This window comes from Pyrus communis, chromosome 6, assembly GCF_963583255.1.
Source record: "Pyrus communis chromosome 6, drPyrComm1.1, whole genome shotgun sequence".
Taxonomy (NCBI): Eukaryota; Viridiplantae; Streptophyta; class Magnoliopsida; order Rosales; family Rosaceae; genus Pyrus; species Pyrus communis.
The window spans coordinates 15,009,015-15,032,746 of NC_084808.1; the positions used below are offsets into that span (position 1 = coordinate 15,009,015).

A 23,732-nucleotide genomic window follows, 5' to 3' on the forward strand; every position below is an offset into this window, starting at 1 on the left:
AACAAGACCTGAATGAAACCATTCATAGGACGACCATAACGAAAAATATCAACAATACACTTTAATGCATTGTTGCAAGCAGTGAAGAAGAATGAAAGATGCACTGCACCACCACCCTCGCTAAACTCAGGGTGCGACAACTTGGTTAGTTAACAAGTTCAATATCAACAATCATAATTGCTACTCCTAGTTCCAACAACAACCTCAACCGGTTTGTCAATCCCAATCGCATGTGAGGTATGTGGAGTACGTTACTCCACGACCATCACTGGACTTGGGGTTTAACTCCTGGGTTAATCAAGGGGTTCAACAACGACAATCACAATTACCACCCCAACTTCAAGGGCCTCAACTGATTTGTCAATCAATCCCAGTCATATGGGACGTTCATGGAGTTAAAAGGTGAAGAACACTTGATAAACCAAGTGTAGATTTTAATCCCCTTAGTTGATCTTGTTTATCGATAGTCTCTGGTGTTATTCAAACTTATAAGATGATGCTATGAGAATATATGAACAATAAAGTAAACACGTCATACACAAACACATAATTTAGAGAGGTTCAGCGAACTTTGCCAACTCCTCGTGTAAACACGTCATACATAAACCCATATGTGGTAGAAATACGACTCCTTGATTTAATCATAAATAATGTTTACAAGATATATAGGGTTTAAGAAGACCCATATGTGGTAGAAATCTTAAATTATTTGTAATCAATATTGCATTCCTTTCATTACGAAAAGCTTCTGCATTAATAGTTATATTCTAACACTTTCTCAGAGAATCAGCTATTCTCTTTGAAAGACAGTATGCAGTTGATTGGATGGTGATCATGGGATTGACACCAACAGCACTAGGCAGAACACTCCCATCGCATACGAAGAGGCTTTCTGCTTCCCAGCTCTCCCCATTCTCATCAACCGCTCCTTCCTTTGCATTGATTCCCATTCTACAGCTCCCCATCTGATGAGCCGAGGAATAGGTTGTCCAATTCTCTACTAGTGACTGCGGCCCTTCATCTGCAATAACCATGTCGAGAAACTCCTCCAGTTCCTCCTTATCAATCCCTTTACATTTGAGTCTTAGCCCATCACTCCGATGTGTGCCAACTTCAATTGCTCCTGCTGCTATTAGAATCCTCAATGCCTGCCTTAAACCTCCCTTTATGTTCTCTTTGTCTAAGGCAGAAAAGTCATAACTTACTCTTCCGCCCTTCGTAACTACCCCAGAACCCTTATCCCTGATAATTGAAATCAAATGGGCAGTTCTTGAAAACTTCAGCATTCTGTTCTTTATGTCTTCCCCAGACACCCAAGGGCTCAAAGCAGAAAATGTTCCCGGCCCTAATGCCGGTGTTTCTATGATTGCTTTTACCTTAGAGTCTGCTGATACCACCTTATACACTGATGTAATTATTCCACCCTCATAGTTTTTACCCTTGAACTCTGAATTTGAGTCAGGGAAATACCCCCAGGCCATTAAAACAGGGTGGAGATGAAGATTCCGACCAATATTCTTGTTCTTAAGTCCACTAGAAAGCATTAAAGGGGGTGTCAAAAGAGCTCCACAAGCTGAGATTGTAACTTTGGCCTCAATTTGCAGCCTTTTCGTAATGTTATTGCTCAAAGGTTTTGCCATTACTCCCAAACACTTCTTTTTTCTTTTACTTCCACTTTTGCTGGTTTCCAATACAAATCTCTCAGCTTTACATCCAGTTATGATCACGGCACCATAATCCACTGCATCCATTAGCCATGTAGAATCTGTCCCCTTTTTCTCTCCTTTCCTGCATCCATAACCACATGATCCACAGTAATGCTTTTCTGAAGAATTTCGAGGCACAAAATCCACCCCAAGGCCTAGATTCTCACACCCTTTCCTTAGTACTTGATTTTGAAACCCTTCCTCTACACAATTCTCAGTAACACCAATTCTCTCGCACACAGTATCCATTGCAGAAAGATACTCCGATCCCCCGAAGAACTTGATCTTATGATCCTTATTCCATTCCTGAAGCACAAAATTTGGTGTTTTAATACAAGCTGACCAGTTAATAGTAGAGCCACCACCAACCGTGGATGCAGCCTGAAGCACAATTTTCCCATCAACAGTTACAAGAATGCCTCCTGATTCATAGAGTTGATCATGGGAGGGAGCTTCCAAAGAAGAGTAATCTGAGGGAGTGAAGTAGTTTCCTTTTTCAAGAACGATGACTTTGTGGCCTGAGCTTGCAAGAACAGCAGCTGCGACACCTCCTCCACAACCAGAGCCAACAACTATAACGTCACATTTGACGTTGTAAATATTTTTTGTGCAGTCGTGTATGACTTGGAAGCCTTTCTGTGTAAGGGAATTCAGAAGGGTGGTATCAGTTTCAAGCATTGTTTCTATGATACCCTTCTGAAGAGGCCTCTCTTGTTCTTGCATTTTTGAGTGGTTCTTTTGATCATCTTGGTCATCAGTTTCTACATGGTATCCAATGGCTTGCCATATTAGGTTTTCTGCATTCTCACCAACCTGCGTCAAAAGATTAAGATTGAAAAATTTAGGGATTGTTTGGTATTCAGTTTGAAATTAAATTATAGTTTTCAAAAATTAAGAATTTATTGGTTAAAAAAATCAATTCCAAAATAGTATCAAACATGTCTTAAGTTATCAAATGCTTGGAAACTACTTTACAGTTAAATACGGAGATTTTGCCTAGCAAACCTCATGGGATTTTAATCCATAATTACTAGAAAGTCTTGATATTTCCGTCATGTATTTTGACATCAGTAGGTCAGCATTAATATAACTCATCTACAAGAAAATACTATATACACAAGAACAATCAATGGCCACAACCCTTTTGTCAAGTGGCATGGCATAAGTGGGGATAGGATGAGGATTCACGTACAAACTCACACATGACCTCCATGAAATAAAAAGCCAAGAATTCTACAAGCTCCCACATGATCAATTGGTCTAACTCTTTATTAAATACAAGTTTTCATGTAGTTGGAGGAGGTCCCATATACAACACACACAAATGAATTAAGGACACCTCATTTTTTTACACCTATTTTGTAGAGCTCACTTCATAACCTTTTTCAATGATCTGAACCATCTATATTTTAATACATCATTCATAGATCATCTTTACAAAAAATTAAACAAATCAAAATCATTAAGACATTCATTTGTAGTGAAGAAAATAGATGAATACAGTTTTGCAAAGAAACACTAAAATGACTAACATTTAATCCAACAATCATATGGTTTCAGATTTTGGTGATTTTTTGTAAATATGATCGTTGAGTGAAGACCTAAAGATAGACTATTGAATCATTAAAATACATTACGAAATAGACCTACAAAATATGTGTAAAAAATGTTTTTCCTGATCCTAACACTATATATATATATATACACACACACACACACACACACATACATACATATATATATATATACATATACATAAATATACATATACATATACATACATATATATATATATGTGTATATATACATATACATATACATATATATATATATATGTGTATATATACATATACATATATATGTGTGTGTGTATAAGTTTTAGTATTGAGTTTCTCCCAAGATTACTTCCCTAGAAAGACTTTTTTTGTTTTTTTTTTAATAGAAGGTGAGTTTAATTTGTAAGAAGGATGAAGTTCAGGAGTGTGATCCAAGTGAGGAAATTATCAATGGTCAAAACAAAGCCATTTGTCAAGAGATTAAATAGGTTGTTATGCATATAATTAGTTAGTTGGAATCTGGTGCTTTGGTTAGAGGGAGTTAGTTGATATAAGGAGGTAGTTAAAGAGGATTACTTGCTCTGTAAGTTTGGTATCGAAAACTACTATATAAGTGAACAATGTAAACCATATGGTTCCTAATGAAGAAAACATTTTACTGATACAACTTTCTCTCTTCTCCTTCATCTCTCTCTATCTTAGAACCTACAATTGTAGCTATCTTAACATAACTGAGATTTTTTTTATGAGAACTAGTGTAATTGAGATTTTTTTATGAGAACTAGTTTAATTGAGATTTAACTTTTGTTTAGTAGGATGATACTTTCTCAAAAAAAATTGACAAATGATAAGACACTACAAAAGTAATTTTGTTCACTATGATAATGTATTGTATTCATAGTAAAGCTACACAACCACAACGTAGCTATAACCACAATTAGGTATTCAATACATCATAAATATGCATCATCTTTGTATTCATGTTAGTCAACAAAACCTAAAACCTCCTCCTCCAACTGAATAGAAAAAACTATATCAATACACTGAAAACTAATTGATATACTTGATTCCTCGATTAGGTGTCTATCCCACGTGAATTCCCTTTCTCATGAGATTATATGCTTTAGAGAGACAACTAATATCAAACTGAGTTTAAGGGCTTAATACTAGCTTGTAAGGATGTGAAAATATGTCTCATTAAAAAAGTTTTAAAAAAATATATATTGTAAGGGCATATAAGAAGTTGAGTTAGGCCCTAATGACCACTTGATTTTGACCTTTTGGAGAAAAATAATGACAAAAAATTAAAAAGTGTTATTTTGCCAACACAACAGCTATCACCTAAAGTGACTAATGCTCTATAGTGTTCATGGAATCCAAGTTAAGTTCAACCCCATTTGAAGCCCTACCGACCACATCTACGCCGCATCACCCTCTTAATTTATTCTCGTGCTTAGCTTAATCAAATTTCTCTGCACACCAGAGGGCATGTAAGGACGTGACAAAAATGTCACCATTTTCCATCTTGGGGCTGAGCCACAACTTCATGCATAGCTCTCTAGTTATGAGGAGAGTAGTTCATCACCTCGTGGTACCCAATAAGAAAGATTAAGCTTTTCTTGATGCCTAATTAAATAATTAATTGGCCAAGTCTTACTTGAATTTATACCTAAAATATAGTACGCTGACACATGATCATCTTATTAGCTTCATCTGCACAGCAGGTGATGACGATGATGTTTCAACCACTGGTTATTTTCAACTTTTTTATTTATTTTATATTTAATGTCTCATGACTATCATGCAGTGATTTAATACAGCCTTTCGCTATCTGTCTGCACGAACCGCTCACCTTCAACTTCTTAATTTGTTTGATGTGCCATGCTATTACTCTATTTGTCAACCCAAACAAATTATAATCTTTATCATCCTTTTTTTAATACAAAATTTTGACTAAGCTGTATAACGGGTTAGTTAAAATATTTTTTTATTTAACTCTCTATCAGGTAATAAAATTTTTAAAATTTGAACCATTTTCCCAATTTCTCTCAACTTCTTCCCCAAAAACTGCCTTCTATTTTTAACCCAAAAAAAAAACTGCCTCACATGCGAAACCTGTGTGATATTGCTAGTAATTGAAATAGAAAGAAAAAAATCTTTTACAGTGAAACTGTAGTTTAGAGAAAGGAAATGAAATATTACCCGAGAGAAGAAAATGTAGAGGCAAAGAAACTTGATGTAAACAAAGGCAAGCCTAATGGGGGTAAGAAACCTGTGCTTGAACCACTTCTGCAGGACCTTTTCTCTTTTCTCCAACGACAAACTTGAAAAGTTGTGAACGAAGGGCCATGTCTTACCAAAACAAAGAGAGCCACAGAGCAGTAGGGTTCCCAACTTAGTTCCCAATATCCACAAAACCACTCTAACCAATACCACAGCTTCTATTAAGGCCCTTTTCACCATTAGCTGTGCAACCTGTACTCCACGAATATATCCAAGTGATGTAATAAATCCAAGAAATATGAAGATCTAATTTAAAGAGCACAAGCTTACCTTTTTTTTTTTTTTTGTTAATTTTGCTCAAACTTTCACACATTAATTAATACTTAATTAAATTTTAGAGTCATAAGTTTGACAAACGAAATAGTTTAGTATTAGTTCGACGAAATAAAAAGTTTAGTATTAGTGCGGTCAGTCTAGAACCTATGCTAGTGATTTTTTGTTATTTTTTTTATCAAGCCTACCCAACCTGTGATTGAACATTATTCATTTTCATTCAAATTTTTTTTAAAAAAAAATTATCAACTTATATAAATAATTCTCTTTTTAATGATTTTTAGTTGAAAAAAAAAAAAAAAAAAAAAACTCCGCAGATAGAGAGAGAGAGAGAGATACCTCATCAGGGATGGGAGTTTGAGCCGCAGAAGTTTTGTAGAAGGACTGAACAGCCTTGTTAATTGTAGGTTGTTCACCCTTGATTTCATACAAAGGAGGTAATAAAGCCTCACAGATACTTGCCAAAGACTGCATCTCAGCTGAAGAGAATCCATGACTGTATTTTCTGGCATCTCCTACATATCCTCTTCCCCCATTCAACAAAGGATGACACTCCTTTCTCATCTCTCTCTCTCTCTCTCTCTCTCTCTCTCTCTCTCTCTCTCTCTCTCTCTCTGTAAATTGAAGGTAAAACACACAGCTTGGCTTGCTAAGTGAGAGTTGAAGAGAAACACAAAAGGGAAAAGTTAATATATGATTAGAAAGTAGAAACTATCAAGTCTCTTTTTCTATCTGTACCTCTATATATAGGAGCTTTTCCATTGTCCACTTGCGCGATCAGAAAGTCATGTGGCAAGTGCATATGTACGTGTCATATCTCGTAACCATTATAAGATTGTCCCTCCAAGCAATTTGAAGGCCTTAATGAGGTTAAGTTTGATCTGTTCTTGTATTTAGTCCAATTTCTTTATTTTGTTAATTTTAGTTAAATTTTTTTATTTATGTATTTTTACTCAAAGTTTTAATTTAAATATTTAAAATATGCAGATCTAACTACTTTTCATGGAACATAGTTAAAAGAAAATTTATATTTCATCATATATGATACCTATGTCATAAGTTGATAAAACACATTTGGCATGTGATAAAGGTACCTACGAAAATAAATAAAAATTAATATACATATCATCCATAAAAATAGTTCAAAGAAATTTCATCTTTCATCTTTGTATAAATTCATACTAGTATATATGCTGATATATTATATATATATACATATATATAGTACCTGCAACATAAATTAGTTAACATATTTAACCTATGATGGAGGTAGAAGAAAAAATTGAGATACGAATTAGGAGCAGGAAAAAGGAGAAACAATAGTTAATTCTTATATTTAATCTGACACCACCACTTTAACCATTCTACTCACCGACCGAGCTCGGCAATGAGTTGGCACACCCGAATTGACCAGATGGACGTAGTTAGCTCATTAGTTACTCGGCATGCGCGCAACGTAGGTTTAGTAATTTTTAGAGTCAACATACACATTATTTTTGCATTGAAGAAAATCGACATTCATAACTTCTTTAACTTACATATTTTGGTGGTAAAAATATGAAAAACACTGTTTTGGAGTTCGAATCTCATGAAGATCAATTGTTACTAAATAATAAATTTAGAAACAAAAACTACTGCTTTCCTATGAATCTGATAAAATAATCAAAGATTGAAAATAAAATTCTCATATTTCTTGGAATGGATTAACCCTTAACCCTCACAGTATATTGGGCAATCTTGAGATAAGTTGCACGTTTTTCTTCTTCTTACTTGTTTTGGTAGGTATAAATCAGAGAAACAACCTTCATTTGGCACTGGGGACCATCTTAATTTGATTACCTCTTCCCTCCCTTCTCCTCACATTTATTTATAAAGTGGGTCAGGTAGGTGCCACAAATGTCAAATAATATTATTGGCCAACATCCAAATTATTATTATTATTATTATTTAGTACATTAATATTTTTACATTAAAAAGATGAAGAGTTTGGTTAAATCACATAATAAACAATCTAATTTAATATCGAATTATTGTATTAGAAATATGAAATCCATATAATTTAGAAAGCATCGTAGCATACGGTATACCATCGATGATGAAATCTATGAGCCACCCCCAACCAACCTAGTGGCTCAGCCAATGGTGATTGTGACCATTGAATGGTCCAATGTGGCCCTAAAGTTTTCATGTCAGATGCCCACATGGGCCCATTTTAAAGAAAAAGATCTTCATCTTTTTTCTAAGATGTGGAGTCTACCCACTATGCATTAAATTTTAATAATTCGAATTGTTTATATTTTGTAATTGTGACCATTGAAAGGTCCAATGTGGTTTTAAAGTTTTCATGTCAGATGCCCACAGGGGCCCGTTTTAAAGAAAGAGATCTTCATCTTTTTTCTAAAATGTGGAGTCTACCCACTACGCATTAAATTTTAACAATTCGAATTGTTTATTTTTTTTACTTATTCTGATACATTATCATTGCAAAGAAGTTAATGATCATTGTCTAAATAATTATTGAAATTTCATCTTGATTACCATAAAGGTAAATAATTTTAAATTGAATTAATTTTTTACAAAAATGATCTATAAATGAATATTTAAAAATTAGACGATTCAAATTATTACAAAAGAGTGTAACATAGATAGACCTCACAACTAGTTTCATGCCTTGTGAAAAATAGGGATCCCCTTCTTAAAGGGACCTATCTGACACAGCGGCTAAGACTATATTTAGTGATGATGTGATTATTTAGGTAATAACAATGACATTTAGACGTCTTTCTTTTTTCTTGTTTGTCTCTTAGGTATACCTTTAGATGAAGTTATTTAGTACTGTGGTTTAGTGATATTCAACTTCTTTTGAAAATAAAAAGTCTTAGAATCTTACATTTAAATCTCGTAAATAACGAATTTCATCCAATTTTTTTCCCTATCATTATCGTTTGTATGAAAAAAAAAAAAAAAAAAAAAACAATATCACATGAAAAGGTTTTGGGTTGCATGCGTGGAAGTGGGGCAGTGGCCCAATAAAACTAAAGCCACAATCAAGTCTGGGCAGGTTACCCCTAGCCCACTCATCTTAAAATAAATGAATCTACGGGTGTCCTACAGCTTATAAAAACAACGGTTCAAGCTGCGGCTCAGTTTGGCATGGACATCGGCAAGGGTGCGCTTCTTCCGGACAAGGGGAAAAGTATGAACAGGTTATTCGCTCATACGTACGTATTTAATTTCTAACCATTCATTTTCGTGGGGTTCGCAATACAACAATATTAGTGCGAGAAAGTGACACTAGGTAAATTCCATGTGGGAAATAAGGCGTATACATTAAGAAACAAACCCTTAAATGCGGCCATGGGGGTTGCCTTTAAGACTATCTCCACCATTGTGGAATTGCGCTTGCAATTGAGTTGAATTGCCTCCCTACCCAAAAACATTTGCTCCAAGTACAAAAAAGTGTGGCAATTGGCAGGAGGGCAGGTCGTATGGCAGCTGCCCTGCTAAGAGCAACTTTATCGTTGCTAAGGCCCCTAGGGTTATTCGTTATTTAATCCATTCAGTGAACAGTAACTGCTTTTAATGAACGGTAACTGTCTTTTGCATCTTCATCCCTACACTGAATAGTCTTGGCAATAGGTAATAAAATATTAATATTTTTTTTATTTATAAAATAATACAAAATAATTTTATTTGTAATTTCGGATAAGATTTTTAATTGTTCTCGTTGCGCCACGTGTAGTCTTGGCAATAGGTAATAAAATATTAATATTTTTTTTATTTATAAAATAATACAAAATAATTTTATTTGTAATTTCGGATAAGATTTTTAATTGTTCTCGTTGCGCCACGTGTCATTATCCGAAAAGACAATTATTGGTGATGGATTTCGATAAGATTTTTATCCAATGTCGTCATGCCACGTGTCGTTACCTTTTCAAAATCGTTGAAGATAGATTTTCGATAAGATTTTTAACCAATCACGTCGCACCACGTGTCACAATCTGTTTACAATCTTTGAGGATGGATTTCAATCAGATTTTTAATGAATGATGGCATGTCACGTGGCATTATCTACAATCTAATCATTTCTGAATCCTCCATATAATCCACCATCCATCCTCATAAATCTCACACCAATTTTCTCAAGATCTCTATCATTATTTATAGTTTCTGCTTCATTCTTCACCAAAATCAAAATCTGTATTATGATTCATAGTTTTTGCTTCCTTCTTACAATGTCTTCTTCTTCAAGGATGATGTGGGAAATTGATCAGCAAGAGGAAGAATTGTTTAACCAATTAAAGGGAATGCTCAATCTCTAGGTGGCCCAAAATGAGATGGAAGAGGATGAGGAGAGTAGAAGGAGAGATGACGAAGCAAGAATGCCTAGAGCCTCACATTCATGTGCAACACGAGCCATTAGAAAGGGATGGACGTTACAATGAAAGGCTCATTCAACGATATACTGCACTTCAAAGGCCATAATAGAACACCAGTGAGAATTGAAACAAGCTCAATATACTTAAGTTCATTTAGTGTGTTTGTTTTTATTTGGTGTGTTTATTTAATTTTATTTGGTGTGTTTTTTTTTAGTTCATTTTGTGAGTTTTTTATTATTTGGTATGTTTATGTAATTTTATTTGGTGTCTTTATGTCCTTTGAATAAAGATTCTCTTAGTATAAACAAATTACCAAATTAAATAAATTTACTCTTACTTTAAATAAAGTACTAAATTCAATAAATTGGAAACAACATAAATTACTCTATTCAATAAATAAGAAATTACAACCCAAAGTGATTGGAAAATTATGGGCTCATGAATGGAAAATCATCACCAAACCAATTTGTGGTGCTAGGATCATCTTCTCTTGTGGTGCTAGGATCATCTCCTCTTGCTCTCGCTTCTCTTGCACGCCTCCTTCGCACCATGTCCGCTTTCTCCGAATTCCAAAAATAGTTAGAATTCGGAGACTTCCCTTCTAAAGGTTTGTTCATAATGTCATGATTTCTTTGAGCCCTTCTTTCTTCTCTAATTCTCTCTCAACAACTGCAGCTTTTGCCTCCGCTCTAACCTTATTAGCCTCAAATTTAGCCATTTCCCATGCCAAAGTCTATTCACCTTGGCAAGCAAGTTCTTCCATATAATTTGCATAATCATTCTTGGAAGCACTCCCTTTTCTCTTTGAAGCCTTCTTACCTTGAGGCCTAATTGGATAATGAGTCAACCCCGACGCTTATTCAGAGGGGATGCGTTTCAGGCACTTCTTCTACGTCATCTTCATGAACATGCAAGGCATGATCGGGCATAGAGTGTAGAGGGGTGATGTTCATGAAAACTTCTGGACCGACAGACACAACTCTTAATTTAGGACAATCTTTGACAATATTCCAACATTCCCACCTGTTGAATTATTGGTTTTTGCTTTTGGTTTTGGCATTATACCAAGTTTGTGCTTGAAGTGTCTAAACAATGCTGGAGAAGAAATAATTATAATCAAAGTAGGTAACGTAAATTTGGGTATAGTACAAACAAATAAATATATATTGTTACTTGATCCACATTTCTTGCAACTGCATCTCATTACCTGTAATCGAATCATAAGTAACTTTAACCCAACTAGTACACAATGTAACATCTTCAATAAGCGTCCAATTCGCACATGCATCATTAGTCATTTTGTTGGAAAAAAGATTGGATTGAAACTTTGAGAGAAAGATAGGAATGTGGTTGAAACTAGTTGACAAAATATGAAATTGTGGTGTAAGATAGAAGATAATGAGAAGGTATTTATAGAAAAGTAAAATCAATTTTTTTTTTTTTTTTTTCAAAATTTTTTTAAGATTTTTATTAATTTTTTACATTTTTTTTAATTTTTTATTCACATAATTAATCTCTGCTATTGGATTAAAAAAAATTGAATTCCAACACTCTAGATTGTGCCTCGTGGCACAACAGTAAGATTTCAGAATTTTAAACTGTTTTTTATTTTTTAAATTTATAAAGGCAAATAACATGGACCGTTGATCTCATATCCAACATCTGAAATTAAATAACCTTTTTTTAAAAAAAATTTACCGTCGGAAATCCAACTATCCATAAAATTTTGCCATTGAAATCCAATAGACATGGGGAAGCCACGTGGCCTCCCCAATGGTTACATCTCAAAAAAGCGCCGCAGCCCCAACTCTGAATTTGTGTTGGCCAACACGCATTTGAAGTGCAAGCGCCTGACGCAAAAAAGAGACAACACGTGGCTGACGTTACCCTGACGTCAGCCTTGCATCATACCCACTCCGGGGTCTCGAGCCAGCAATTCCCCACGAGCCTCTTGCTTGGGCCCCCTTTCATCCACACGCCATTGTGGGTTGGAACATGCAACTCGGGCCATTGGGTGTCCATCGAGCTATTGCCGACGGTGGAAGTGCTCTAATTATTGCAAGGGCAGGTGCCCTAAACTTGCACTAGCAAACAACTGTAGATCCCAACATATGAGACATGAGCCAACCGACTCTTTCTTGGTCAATTTGTACCGTTAGATTTCCAATGGTCCATTAATTTGGACCATTGGTTTTCCAACCAGAAATTTTTTTTCCCTTTGTGGTCAACTGCCACGTGGCAGAATTCTCACCTTCCAACGTTATAATTTTGGAAATCAACGGTCAAGATTATTCTAATAGTAAAAATTCCAAAAAATTCCTTAAAAAAATTCCAAAAAACCCCAAATTTTTTTCTACAAATACCCAAATATATTAAAAACATTCAAAGTTCACACTTGATGAATCTTACAAAGTTCAAGACACTTACAAATTTAAAATTAAACACATAAAAAATCTACGACGATAATGACACGTGGAACTACATGAATGGTCAAGAATCTTAGTAAAAATTTACAATGTTAATGACACGCGACGGATAAGACAAATAAGACATTAAAAAAATTTAAAAATTATATTTGTGAATAGTAATTGCCCCTACCCTTAGCTCTTTCTTTGTCCAAACTGGTGGACTTGCACAAAGACAATTACTGTTTAGAGTAAAAAATAAAGACAATTTTAGTGCTTTTGCTCTCCAATTGCCATTGCCCTATGCCAACTGGATGAGATGCTCTAACAAGGGTAACATGTTATGCGTCAACTCTAGGATCCTAAGCCATTGGGAACCTCCAAAGGCTCCAACTAAAGCCCTATGGTTCCGCAGAAAGCAACCGACTTTTCCCTCATCCACTTGCCTGCTGGAGCCATCAACATTCCAAACTTAGAAGATCTAGGGACATTGGAAAGTTTACTTGGATGGATGTGCTTTTAAAATAGCTATAAACATAGTATTGCTAGCCATTTGTAAGGCTTACCTACTCTCTTATCCTATTAGTGTAAATAATATCGTTTATTCAAAAAAAAATAACAAAAAAAAAAAAAAGCTAAAAGCACTTTGAAATCACCAAAAACACATCTGACCATTGTTTGGCAGAAAAAAAAAAAAAAAAAAAAAAAAAATTTAAACGTGCTTTTGCATTCAAAAAGCACTTTCTGAAAGAAGCACTTGATGTGTGCTTATATTCAAGGAGCACTTGTGTTATTATTAAAAATGATTCCAAACGAGCCAAGAATCCAACTGATTTTCTTTATACCACTCGGGACCATGTCTAGGTGTCGGCGTACGACCCTCATCACAATGCTGAAAATTTGTTCCAACCCTACAGTTTCAGATTCTTAGCTTCAATAACCATCTTGAAATACAAGCATAAAACCAAGATAAACAAAGATCCTGAGAGAACCTCAACCTGGAGGCATGCAATATATTATACATAACACCACACACCGCAGCAGCAGCATCTTACCAAAATAACAAAACGCATTACAACTTTTGCTAACCTATGGTAAGTGCCTCCACAGTGCTGGGCGATCTCTTGAGATGAGAAGTGCCCGAGAACCCAAGTAATCGAAAGAAGGAGTGTACAAGTCATCTGGACCAACAGTTTCTCTGGCTTTATGAGTCCCATCATCACTGGTCAACAATGGAACTCCGTCATCCTTCAACGCATCAAATACAAACAGCCCCAATCCACAAACACCCATGACAAGGTTGGAATTCCCCCAAACTTGCGTAATTGCTGTGTAATGGCTGTGAGCATTTGATTCTGGCAAAGCGTAAGTGCTGTATAGCCTTTGTTGTCGGATTGAGAATTGCTGAACCTGTGAAGAGGACTGTTTTTTCCATCCCAATCTTGCACTAGGGCAGCCAAGGAAGACAGAATCTCCACGGGAGAAAACTGATTGCACATTGACACCGAGTTTTGGTATCTTAAGACCTACGCCAGTAGGATGCCGAAAGTCTATAATGTTAATAGAATCTTGGGTACAAAACACTCCATCATTTCCTTCTGCCTCAGAAGAACTTACCCTACAATTTAAACAATCACTTAAGTTCTTAATAAAGATTCTTTTGCAAATGCTTCAAAAATGACCATAAGAAAATTTCTGCTTCAACTTATATATTCTCATGCCAGCCCTAATTTCCTACCTGATATACTATCAACAATATAAGCAAGAAAACAAGATAAAAGAAATTAGCTGCGCATACAAAATTAGCAACACAGTGACATATTCAAGCAGAAAAAAGCCGCCAACATGGTTGTATAAGAAAAAAGTCCATTACATCCTTACTTAAGGTCACAAACGGAATTCTACAGGAATCCTTTTTGGAATGAGTCTTTCTTTAGTGAAATCTGAAAAACCCCAAGCAGATAATGGAGAACAAATCCATGATATAATTTGAGAGTAAATTCATCAAACACAAGCAAAACAAGTAAAATATATGAACCAGAAATAGAAAATGAAACAAGTAAAAGCCCAAAAGAAAGGTTGACATCTACCTTTGTCGAACGCCACCACCTAGTTCAGCATCAGTGTTATTCACGTGAAGAGCAGAAATTTTCCGACCAGAAGTAGAAACAGATAGTAAAGCCTGAGAGTTAAGAGAGTTCACATCCCAAAAGGAAATTGTTTCAGCTTCAGCTACAACAACTTTTCCTCTATTTCTCCACTGCAAGGGACTTGAATTATCCATTGCTATAACAGGCTTCGATACATCCCATTTCATAACTTGTTCGCCATCACGGATGTCATAAATACTCACAACTCTCTGACAACTAGCAGTCGAGACAATGAGAGGTCCACAAGGTTTATACCACCATTGTCTAGGTTCTGGATCCAGAAGATCAGACAAAGCATTTCTTCCATATGAAATGCTGTTAGGCAAGGGACCAAGCACTGTTCTTGAAGGAGCTGAACAGTCCTCAATCCGGAAAGCACGCACATCTTTGGCATAGAAATCCCATGAACAAAACCCTGAATCCATTGTATTTCCAGCAGATGCAGCCACAACGTACTTTCCTGAGCAACCATCAGCACTGGGAGCACGGATTATCCAACAGTCTCTCCACATATTAGGTGAAACTCCACCAGGAGGTTTATACACAACCTTCTCCTGAAAAGACCATAAATCATCAATCAATAATGCGAATTTCACATCCAGCTATTACAATTTTACGTTCTCTAATTGTTCATATTTTCAAACTATAATATAAACATGCACGTTTTTCACCTTGGTTTTTTGAATCTTAGTATTTGGTCTAGGATAATTGAAAGAAAATCAAACTATAATTTGCGGTAAAAGTAAAATCACACCAAGAATTCGAACTCAAATCTAGTAAGCCTAATTTATGCTGAATATGGACAAGATCTGAAATTCCTTTGATATTTCAATTATTAAAGGGCAAAGAGCATATCAAAGGATGAATCTGACAACTGATTATAAGCATAACTACGCAATGAAGCTCAAGCAATATAGGAGAAAAGTTAAATACCTCACAGTTTACAATATCATAGAAGGTGCATGAACTGTCATCATGAGCAAGAAGAACCGACTCTCCTTCGGACACAAACCACCCACCAGTTGAGGTTTTTTGGCCTATTTGGTTCAGCTGGTAAATGCAGGTATCCTCAGTTTCCTCATCCATGATCGTTTCCTGTATATTCTCCTGATCATCCAACTCATCAAGTGTTTCATCAGTTGTGAGAATGAGCTCCAAAGTCGGCTTGCCAGTGACAAATTTTGAAGATTTTTCAACTTCTGCAGCATTGACACCATCCACTTCTTGAACTTCAAAACATTTCAAATCTTCACATCCATCATCCCTTGTTGAAACTTTAGTTTGGTCCAACGAAGCCAAGAACTCTACTGCAATTAGGTTATCATCTATAAGGCTCAATGACTTCTCTTCAACGTTTGCTTCACAACTGGTTTCAACAGCTTGGGACCCATGACTTTGAGAGCTTTGTGATGATCCTTTCAATGCCGTACGGTTTTTAAGCAGCTTGTGATGAGGAAAGAGCCTAGCTTCCAAGTCTTCACTGTTCAACCGTTCTACAAAACTCTTAGCATTACTCACCGGCTCAATATGGCCCTTCTCAACTACTTTGGCATCTCGGTCATTATGCTCAGAACTTTTCGGCAACCCAATCTTACCTCTTGAATCATTGACATGTCCCATGGCCTTCTCAATCCCGGAAATCTTTTCCTGAATATCGGAGAGTATCACCTTCGACGTATCTGTAGTATTCATATCCAGAATCTCCTTTGTCTTCTTAATATCCGAGGAAATCCTCTTAACCTTCCCTTCCAAGAAAGCGAGCTTCTCATGAAGCTTACTTGGATATTTGATACCCGAACGACTGCCACTACGCCCTTCTTCACTCAGCCTCTTTTCTTTCAAACCCTGCAAAACCTTTGCATTACTCACAGATTTTTCACCAGACTCCTTCAGTCCCAAAACAGCACCACTCCCAAATTTCACAGCCTTATCATCAACCCTCACCAAATTTCGATCCTTTTTATCAACCCCATTTGGGTTTTTCAATTCGGAGGTAAGTTTACATACTCCACCACCACTTCCCGAAACCCTAACTCCATCCCAATTCTTCTCAGTTCCCACCCCTTTCACTTCTAATTCTCCAGAAGGTGCATTCCTTTTCTCTAAATTCACATCAACTTTACCAATTTCTTTGATATCCCTCAAAACCTTAATCCCATTCGCCCCCACTTCACTCTTCTTCACATCCAAATCCCTAAATCCCTTTCTCTGCTTCCCACTCGCTGATCCCCTAACATTACTCAGAGCCTTCCCTGCACTCGCCACCACTCGATCGCTCTCCCCCACCGAACTCAGACCCGAACCCGGTCTGGCCCGACCCACCGAGACCCTCCGCTCCTTAACCGTATGACAAAGGACCCTTGTAAACTCAGAAGGACTAGAGCTCCTACCTCTCGGCGCCAACGGCATGGACCACCGTGCACGCGTTTCGCCGCCGCGGTCTCTGGTTGCCACAGACACAGACGCCTTGTCAACACGTGAAACGGGCCGGATCGTGGGCTTCTTGGCCGAAGTCCGGAAAGCGGCGGTCCCAGAAAGAGGGTTCTCTTTTCCGACGCTGGAGTACCTCTTGTCGGAAAAGGGTACCGGCGTGAGGGGCTTGGATGGTTTGAGAGTGGCAGCGGCTTTGGACCCTGCGACGGAGCCAGCGCCGCCGCGGTCTTTGAGGCGGGGAGCCGATGAGGCCGACATTGTGTTTTGTGAGTAAATAAATAACCGAAGATCTTAAGGTTGGAAGATGAGTTTTTTTAGAGGGACTGGGAAGATGAAATGAATGGAGATTGAAATTAATTTCGACTGGATTGATTTGTCTCTGCTTCGAATTTGAGCGGGAAAATGAAATTAATTTGAGATTTTCAAATTTTTGGAGGTTTCGGAAGTCTCAAAGTTTCGTTTTTACGGTTTGGGCCTTGAAGTTTCTATAGTAATGGACCTTATTTTATAGGCTATATATAGATGGCTCCGTATGCACCCATTCATCTGATCAGTGCACCCAAGAGCTCAACTAAAAACTTTAATACAAAACCCACTTAGTACTATTATCTAGTGATGTTCTTATTCACTTGTAAGTAAAATGTCTTATATTCGATTTTCGTCAAAAGTAAATTTGAATCACATTATTAGTTGCCAATTGTAAGGCTAAGCCCACATTCCTTCCCCTAGTATAGATAATATCGCTTTATTTTTTTTTTCATTATTATTAAAGCAAGAGCCAAACCATGGTTCTCTATCCCCTCTTAAACAACCGATTTTAAAGGCTTTTTAGCCAAAATAGTATCTGAGATTTGCATAACTTCTCACTTTGGTTCTTGAGATTTGAAATCAATAGAAGTGGTCCTTGAGATTGTCCACCATCAATCATTTTGTTCCTTTGTTGAAAAATTATGTTAAGTAAAGATCAAAATGACAAAAATACCCTCAATTTAATAAACACTAGGGCAAAATGATTTGACAAATTTTGAGAGTATTTTTGTCATTTTATCCTTATTTAATGGAGATATTTCAAAGAATGACCAAAATGATTGATGGTTGCCAAACTCATGGACCAATTTTATCGATTTTAAATCTCAGGAACTAAAGTGAGGAATTATGCAAATCTTATGGACCATATTAGCTAAAAAGCCAATTTTAAATAAACCCAACCAAAAGAAAGTAAAATGAATTTGGACTGTTAAAATTTGTAATCGTAGGACCCAAATTTGGACATTTACAAACACGCGCGCACTTACACTAACGAACTAGTAACCACCAATGCAATCGCCTTCTTCTTCTTCTGATCAGTGCACCCACACCCATATAGATGGCTCCATATGCACCCATTCATTTGATGAGTGCACCCAAGAGTTTAACTAAAAAGCTTAATACAAATGCCATTTAATACTATTGTCTAGTGATGTTCTTCTTCACTTGTAAGTGAAATGCCTTATATTCAATTTTCGCCAAAGGTGAATTTGAACCACATTATTAGTTGCCTATTGTAAGGCTAAACCCACATTCCTCGTCCCAATATATATAATATCGTTTCTTCCAAAAAAAAAAAAAAAAAAGGAAAAATCCAAACCATGGTTCTCTATCATTTTGGTACAAAGTGAGAAGTCAAATCTCAAAAATAATTTTAACTAAAAAGTCAATTTTAAATAAATCCAACCAAAATAAAATAAAATGAATTTAAACCGTTAAAATTTGCAATGTAGGGCTACCGGCAACCACCGATGCAGTCGCGTCCTGACAACCAAATAAAAAAGTCCAATTGTCCCACAACCGACAAACATGTACTCCCTAAAAAGCCAAGACCTTTGCTTTCTGGCCATGGCCATGGCTTCTCCGAGCTCTCTCCCTCACTCTCTACATTCTTCGCCTTCTACTTCTTCTGCAAACTATGTTCTTCTAAGCAAACCACCCTCCCCAAAACGCCTCCGTTTTGGTTCGGCAAATCCCCGTCACACCAAAAGCTTTGCTCTGAGAGCAGCTGCGGACGAGGTCTCTTTTGTCGAGCCGCCGCCGCCACCTCCGCCGTCTTCCGGAAGTAAACCCGCGCCCAACCCTGAACTCTTAGCGTCTTTGAAGCTCAAGCTATTGGTACGTCGTTGAAATTGCGAATTGCCCATTTCTGAATCAAGCTTAATTTGCTCTCATTTTGCTAAATATAATTAAAGTTGCTTGATTTTGCATTGGGGTTTATTGGGTATTTTCGTACTGATTTAAACTATTTAAAATTTGGATTTTTTGAATGCTCCTATTTTGTTATCAGTTGTTTAATTATACTTTTGGAATTTTAAACTTGGTACAGTTGAGGTTAGGAGTGAATGGGGCAAATTAGATTGTTTTTATATGGAAGGACCTTGCATGCTATCAAAACCTTACAAAATTTGACGTCTTGGACATTTTTCTCGCTGCAAATCAAGTAGTTGGTGGAATCATTAGACTACTGTGTAAATGTAACTGGGATACGAATTCTCTGCAGCATGCTGTTCAACGAAGAATGGGGTTCGTAAAATTTTTAATGGATCTCATGTTAAATTACTTCTATCACACTAATGTTATGTGCATGGTTGTTTTTTTCGGGCTTGTGGTTTCTGATAATGTCTTCTTGCTTTTATATTTTATGGTCAAACATTGATTTTATGATCAGAGAAAGCCAATAGTCGTGTTTATATTGAACGTTTGTGAGGTAAATATGCTGGAATGAGGATACGAAGGCTAATGCGACTGGCATAGGGTTCAACAGAAGCTCTTGAATAAGCCTCTTTAAGTCACCTTAGTTTCTAGGTTCTGTTTTTAAACTCTTCTTATAAAGTTGATTTCGCAAAAAGTTTCTTGATCTACAGATTCAGCAGTATTTTCTGTCAGTGTATCTTAATCAAATCACGGCCCTCAGTCTACATCTTTTTCATATCGAATCTACATTGTTAAACTCATGTTTTGATTGTTGTCGCTTATGATAGCAATGTGCACGTGGGCTTGCGGTAGTCATGGTCTTTATTTATGTGTATTCAACTGTTTATCCTGCTTTATGGTCATTAAGTTTTTTAAATGTGTGTGTTAATATGGTGCAGAGTGCTGTTTCTGGGTTAAATAGAGGCCTTGCAGCATTGCGAGAGGATCTACAAAAGGCAGATGCTGCTGCCAAGGAGATTGAAGCTGCTGGAGGTCCAGTGGATCTCTCAGCTGATCTTGATAAACTGCAGGGGAGATGGAAACTGATATATAGCAGTGCATTTTCTTCTCGTACTCTAGGTGGGAGCCGTCCTGGACCTCCCACTGGAAGGCTACTCCCGATTACTTTAGGCCAGGTACTCATCTACTATATTCCTGGACGCTGGTGACACACTTTCATTAATTTGCATGTTTGCTAACTATGAACACCAATTGAAATATTAATGTCCAGTGACTTTACCTGAGCCTCCTTAGAAACTCACATGCCCCGATGCCCACAAAGTCTTTTACTTTTTTAACCATTGAGTCTGCAAGTCATTCCAGATCTCGTCGTTAGCTCAAATTTCTAATTTCTTCCACCATTGCTTTAGGAAGTTGATCATTTGTGCTCTTTATTAGTGTGGATCCTTTTCCATATCTCTCCTTCCCATATCCTGTTCACAGTGCCAAAACAAGTATGAAAACTTTTTCTTTGGTAAGGAAGAAACAGTGCAGTAAAGAAAGCCAAAAACCATACACAGACCATATGGTATAAATGCACAGAAAATTTCCAGGGGAATCCCTTTGAACGTCTTTCTTTGATAGTTAAATGTCTGTTATAGCTAACCAATTTACGAAGCAAAACTTTGGAATAGTTCCTTTGAAACATATTTTGTTCCATCTAAACTTGGGCCTAGGATTTCAAATAGCAGCACCATATGTCAATATATAACTAGACAATACGTGTGCTCGCGCACATATAAACATATCCATGTGTGATGCATATGAAGTTCTGAACAGTTGGAAGGGAGAACGTCTAAGATCTGCTGTGTGAAGACATACTAGACCTATTTGGAACTTAAATTAACTGTGGTACGATGCAAATCAACTCAGACAAACAACCTACCTTGCTAGGCATTCATCGTTAATGATCTTCTGTCTGACCCTATTGTTGTTTAGTCCTTGTTATGGTCTTACATAATACCAAAATTATTCCATGTATTGAATATTCATTGATAATTTTGCTGCTCTGAATGTAATATATGTTATGCAAATAGGTATTTCAACGGATTGACATCTTCAGCAAAGACTTTGATAACATAGTGGAGCTTGAACTAGGTGTTCCATGGCCCCTGCCTCCCGTTGACGCAACTGCCACTTTGGCCCACAAATTTGAGCTCATAGGTACTTCCGAATTCTGTTATTTACTGTATTTTGGTTTACGTAGCAACGTACGCATGCCATGGCATAAACCAATGAATAATCTTTCTAATACAGTTTCCACCCATAATGGTAACAGGATCTGCCAGGGTTAAAATTGTATTCGAGAAAACTACTGTAAAGACTACTGGAACCTTATCGCAACTTCCTCCATTAGAGTTACCTCAGTTACCAGAAGGACTAAGACCTCCGTCTAACCGAGGAAGTGGAGAATTTGACGTTACCTACCTTGACGCAGATACCCGCATCACCAGAGGAGATAGAGACGAGCTGAGGGTATTTGTGATTTCATAGTGTCTTGGTAGTTTTTATTTCTATTTCCAATGTATCTCCATCGGTTTATCCTCGCGTCTTTTTGGTGTCGTCTGATCATACATTATTACTTCCAATTGTTGTATGCATGAACGGATGGATGGAAGTTCTGGTGTTCAACAAGAAACATGACACGCCCCAATCCCGATATCCCCAAATATCAAGATAGGCACGTGCTGGCCGACACCCGAGGGTGACGAAGCCATTTAAAACATGCATACGAACAAAATATGTGATTAGAAAGAGATACACTCATGCAGAACCGTGTTTAGAGCATACAACTAATCAAGAATAATGTGAAAGAATCATTATGAAATAAATGGGATTACCAAGGAAGTGGGTCCTACATCGAGAGGCTCGAAGATACCTATGTGGAAGTGCTCTGACGTTGTGATTGTATGCCTCGATTCTAACTCCTGAGGAGACGCAAAACCAAAAGGGTGAGTTTACCAAAGTTTTTAATAATAATACTAATAATAGGAAAATCATTTCTTTCTGAACATACTAACTCCCTTGTTTTGAAAACACATATATAGTAATAGTACTACATGGTAGGTTTTATGAAAACTCTAGCATGCTATAAAAATCATTCATAAAACTTGGAGCGTGAAGGTGAGTGAGAGAGAGAGCTTACAGAGGGGATGAGAGGGAGCTGAGGGGTGAGAGAGTGTGTCCTGGGAGAGACAAGGAGAAAGAGAGGGAAAAAGAGAGAGAATCGGGAAGAACACCCTAGAAATGGGGGAGGTTGCCATGTGTCAGCCCGGTGGTGGTCCACAGTGGAAAATATCTCTACTTGTAAAATTACCAAAATGCGTTTACATTTCAAATATCATAAAATCTTCATCTTAGCTTTGAATTCGATTCTGCTTGTGCCCACGTTTTCATAACGATGAGTACTACCAGGATACGCCAAGGAAAAGAGCCTTATGTGACATGATAAGACGGTCAACAAAAGTCAACGTTTTAGCCTTGGAGGGCATTTTTGTAAATTCACGTATTAAAATTGTAAAAACAGTAATATTTGGGGACGGGTTGTTACAAAACAACGTTGAATACTTGTAAATTTTCAATTGATATCGTGAATCTTTTTATTTTGTTTTAGTACATCGATGTTTTGACATTAAGGGGAGGGGAGTTCGGCAAAACCACACAATGGGCAGTCTAATTTTGATATCGAATTCGCCATTCACAAGATTCAAACCTAAGACCTCTCACTTCCAAGTGAAGCAGAATATCACTAGACCGTAATACTGAGCAATGATATCGTAAATCTTCTTTGCACTAGATATGCATTGCACATTCAAATAATGAGACATAAACTACATTTCATACAAATCGACGGCAAGAAAAACCATACTCATCAACATCGGTAACACATAAATAAGATCAGTCTTTCCATATCTCAGACCTATTTTTATTTTTCCCATGCCCTATACACACGTCGTTTTCAAGTGTTAAAACTTTGTAGCGCTACTTTATCAAGCCAATCCTTTTCTTAGCAGTCACGCCAAATGTTTGATTTTATTATTTTTTCACTGCATCAACTTAACTAACTCGTAGCAAGATTTATCTCTTCGGTTAAAAACCTTCATCTGGTCACAACCCCGGGCACTGCCGGATGCCGATAATAAGTAGAGCAAAAGTCCACATGAATGTTTACTCGTAACACCTCACCGCACGGAAGAATATTTCTTTGATCTGCCACTACCCACAGTTCGATCTTAATCCAATTGAAGGTGGTCATTTAACTTTTTTTGTTGTACTTTAAGATCGAGCTTTTGGATAACCTCATTTTTCTTGGACGAGTCTA

At 36.9% G+C, this 23,732-nt stretch overlaps 3 protein-coding genes across 3 annotated transcripts; 1 reads left to right on the top strand and 2 right to left on the bottom strand.

The window, feature by feature from the left end:
• Nucleotides 1-638: 638 nt before the first annotated feature.
• LOC137737593 (long-chain-alcohol oxidase FAO1) lies at nt 639-6,491 on the bottom strand. The gene is made up of 3 exons (XM_068477126.1): nt 6,158-6,491; nt 5,465-5,737; nt 639-2,519 (listed from the first exon to the last, which is right to left on the bottom strand). Exons 1-3 carry the CDS (start codon nt 6,380-6,382, stop codon nt 768-770), a joined length of 2,250 nt encoding a protein of 749 aa, XP_068333227.1. The 5' UTR covers nt 6,383-6,491; the 3' UTR covers nt 639-767.
• A 6,882-nt stretch (nt 6,492-13,373) lies between these two features.
• Nucleotides 13,374-17,498, bottom strand: LOC137738436 (KIN14B-interacting protein At4g14310-like). The gene is made up of 3 exons (XM_068478071.1): nt 15,689-17,498; nt 14,696-15,309; nt 13,374-14,223 (listed from the first exon to the last, which is right to left on the bottom strand). The coding sequence occupies exons 1-3, from the start codon at nt 17,444-17,446 to the stop codon at nt 13,695-13,697; spliced, it is 2,901 nt and encodes a 966-aa protein (XP_068334172.1). The 5' UTR covers nt 17,447-17,498; the 3' UTR covers nt 13,374-13,694.
• Nucleotides 17,499-19,004: 1,506 nt separating this feature from the next.
• LOC137738040 (plastid-lipid-associated protein 6, chloroplastic-like) lies at nt 19,005-22,063 on the top strand. Its single transcript, XM_068477644.1, has 4 exons — nt 19,005-19,333; nt 20,311-20,547; nt 21,448-21,574; nt 21,690-22,063. Exons 1-4 carry the CDS (start codon nt 19,025-19,027, stop codon nt 21,902-21,904), a joined length of 888 nt encoding a protein of 295 aa, XP_068333745.1. The 5' UTR covers nt 19,005-19,024; the 3' UTR covers nt 21,905-22,063.
• The last annotated feature ends 1,669 nt before the right edge of the window (nt 22,064-23,732 follow it).

Coding starts and splice junctions, on each gene's coding strand:
- LOC137737593 (XM_068477126.1), bottom strand. CDS start 6,382: ATGAGAAAGGAGTGTCATCCTTTGTTGAATGGGGGAAGAGGATATGTA. Junction 5,738..6,157: donor AAACTCCCATCCCTGATGAG/GTATCTCTCTCT, acceptor CGTGGAGTACAG/GTTGCACAGCTAATGGTGAA. Junction 2,520..5,464: donor TCTACATTTTCTTCTCTCGG/GTAATATTTCAT, acceptor CTTTTGACGCAG/GTTGGTGAGAATGCAGAAAA.
- LOC137738436 (XM_068478071.1), bottom strand. CDS start 17,446: ATGTCGGCCTCATCGGCTCCCCGCCTCAAAGACCGCGGCGGCGCTGGC. Junction 15,310..15,688: donor ATGATATTGTAAACTGTGAG/GTATTTAACTTT, acceptor TGGTCTTTTCAG/GAGAAGGTTGTGTATAAACC. Junction 14,224..14,695: donor GGTGGTGGCGTTCGACAAAG/GTAGATGTCAAC, acceptor TTTAAATTGTAG/GGTAAGTTCTTCTGAGGCAG.
- LOC137738040 (XM_068477644.1), top strand. CDS start 19,025: ATGTACTCCCTAAAAAGCCAAGACCTTTGCTTTCTGGCCATGGCCATG. Junction 19,334..20,310: donor CTTTGAAGCTCAAGCTATTG/GTACGTCGTTGA, acceptor AATATGGTGCAG/AGTGCTGTTTCTGGGTTAAA. Junction 21,575..21,689: donor CCACAAATTTGAGCTCATAG/GTACTTCCGAAT, acceptor TAATGGTAACAG/GATCTGCCAGGGTTAAAATT.